Here is a 2102-nt window from a genome sequence, read left to right on the forward strand (position 1 = left end):
TCTCCTACTTCCGTGCCCTCTTTAATTTCCATGTATTTCTGTTTCCTTGATTGGGTAAGAAGCTTGGAATCGCAATTGGATTACCAACTCTCTTGCCTCTGAAATAGCAGGTTCACAAAAGGTTCAGTTTCAGAGAATAAAATAGGTTGATAAAGAGAACCCATTTGCCATCACGAATAAGTAACTTGACCAGGTGCCTTCTAAGTAAAGTCTTTTTTCCTCTCTGGATGTAGACCTAAGGAAAAATTAGGTATGTTTATCTTGGTATGGACAGAATCTCCCTTTCCAAGTTGGGAAACTCTGAAAAGTCTGTTATGTTGGCTTGATATCTTTTTAACAATTAAGCAACATTTGTGCAGTCATTCTAGATCCTTAACAGAACAAGTATGAGAGGATATTATAGTCTTGACCACTCACCAAGCTGTTACTACAGCAGTGACTAAATACTTAAATGAGTAACTCTTGTCTCTTGGTGTGGGTGTGTACATCATATAATTATCGTGGCATGCAAACGTAACCTGTCATTTTTTTTCTGTCTCCTCCCATCTGTCTGTTCTTCCCTTTCAGAGTACTTGAATCCTGACAACGGAGGGCAACAGATGATTTCAATAAGTGACGCTTTCATCAAAGGTGAGATGAATTGGAAATGTTGCTTCAGTGTTTAACTAATGTGAAGATGAATGAATATTCTTCCTCATTTCCTTTTCCCCCTCTGGGGCTTCCAGGAAGAGCTGGCCTAAACATCCCAACGACTCCTTCATTTGTCAAAGGGACAGCTCCTGTCTGTGTAACAAACTTAAGCTTTGGGTAACTTTACTCTTTATAGGGGCATGCTTCAGCCAACAGCTTGCTTGTAGGAGTCCGTTTTTAAACAAGCTTGAGGAAAAAGCTTCCTTGATGTACAAGCTGGCAAGCTTTAGCGTTTTGTGGGTGGGGAGTTGTTAAACATGTATGTAAAAGAGACCTCAATCTTTCAGATTCCATTAAGCTTTTGTGCTCGTTTCTAAGTACATGTATGAGAACATATATTGTATGCTTAAATTCTGTTCAGCTTGAGAACTTAATCTAATCTTTCAAATCCTATCAGATCTGTTGTCACTTCTGGAATGGAAGCTCTCTAAATAGAATAAACCTGAGAGCCAAGTCCCTTTAGAGTTAATGAGGTGTATTTTAGTATTCCAGCTGATGCTAAAAATGATTTGGACTAATTCATAAAATAAATAAGGGGGAGGGGGAATCTACCCAAGTACTTTTTTCACTGGCACCTGACTCTTCCCAGAATCTGCCAAATAAGGATTTTAAGTGAACTCCCTTGAAAAATTAGGTTATGCATTTCTTGATTATATTTAAATATGTAAAACATTGACAGGTTTGCTGCCTAAATATTAGGTTTAGCCTCCAAAAGAGGAATATGACAAAATTATAGATTATCCTTTTTCTAGTATTTACTAATCCTATGGAGACTATTGTATCTGGTGCCACAGGCAACCGCTTGACATTATAGAGCTTCTGGAACATGACTTTATGATGATGGTTTTATAAATAACTTTATAAATAATATTTTTACATATAATGTATATGTATCTATTAGGACTGTGTGAAGCTTCAGTTGCTGATTCAGTTCGGCCCAATTCAGTGGCCAAACCTCCAAATCTGAATCTAATCAGGAGACCCTTTAATCTCTCCGAATCGAATTGGAACCCTCCAAATTGATTCGGAGAGATTCGATAATTCAAACATAGACACAGCTTTAAATGTTTTTCTCCATACCTCAAGATACCAAGCAGCTAGTGAATGCTGAGATGCTGGGCCAGATGAAGCGTCCCACAGGAGCGCGGGAGGGTCCCCAGCATGCTTGGCTGTGGACCCAGAAGTGGAACAGAAGCACTTCTGGTCCACTTCTGTGTCCGCCAGGGGGCGTGCAGGGGACGCTTCCCCCGGCTCGGCAACTAGTGCCTCCTTGGTCTGGGGAGGCACCCGGGGTCCCCCTGTGGCTGATTGCAGAGCCATTGGTGTGCAGCGGGGTAGGGCCCCCCCCCCTCCGTGTGCTAAGCAGCGGACCCAGAAGTGGACCAGAAGTACTTCTGGTCCACTTCTGGGTC

The 2102-nt window shown here is 41.5% G+C and overlaps 1 protein-coding gene across 1 annotated transcript in view; it reads left to right on the top strand.

Moving 5' to 3' along the window:
- The window catches only part of PIKFYVE (phosphoinositide kinase, FYVE-type zinc finger containing), a 96244-nt gene that overhangs the window by 51129 nt on the left and 43013 nt on the right, over nt 1-2102 (top strand). The window contains exon 13 of the mRNA XM_025210576.1: nt 568-630. Within this exon, the coding sequence (XP_025066361.1) occupies nt 568-630 (63 nt within the window). The remainder of the gene's footprint in view (nt 1-567; nt 631-2102) is intronic.

The sequence above is a fragment of the Alligator sinensis genome, unplaced genomic scaffold (genome assembly GCF_000455745.1).
Source record: "Alligator sinensis unplaced genomic scaffold, ASM45574v1 scaffold699_1, whole genome shotgun sequence".
Lineage (NCBI taxonomy): Eukaryota > Metazoa > Chordata > Crocodylia > Alligatoridae > Alligator > Alligator sinensis.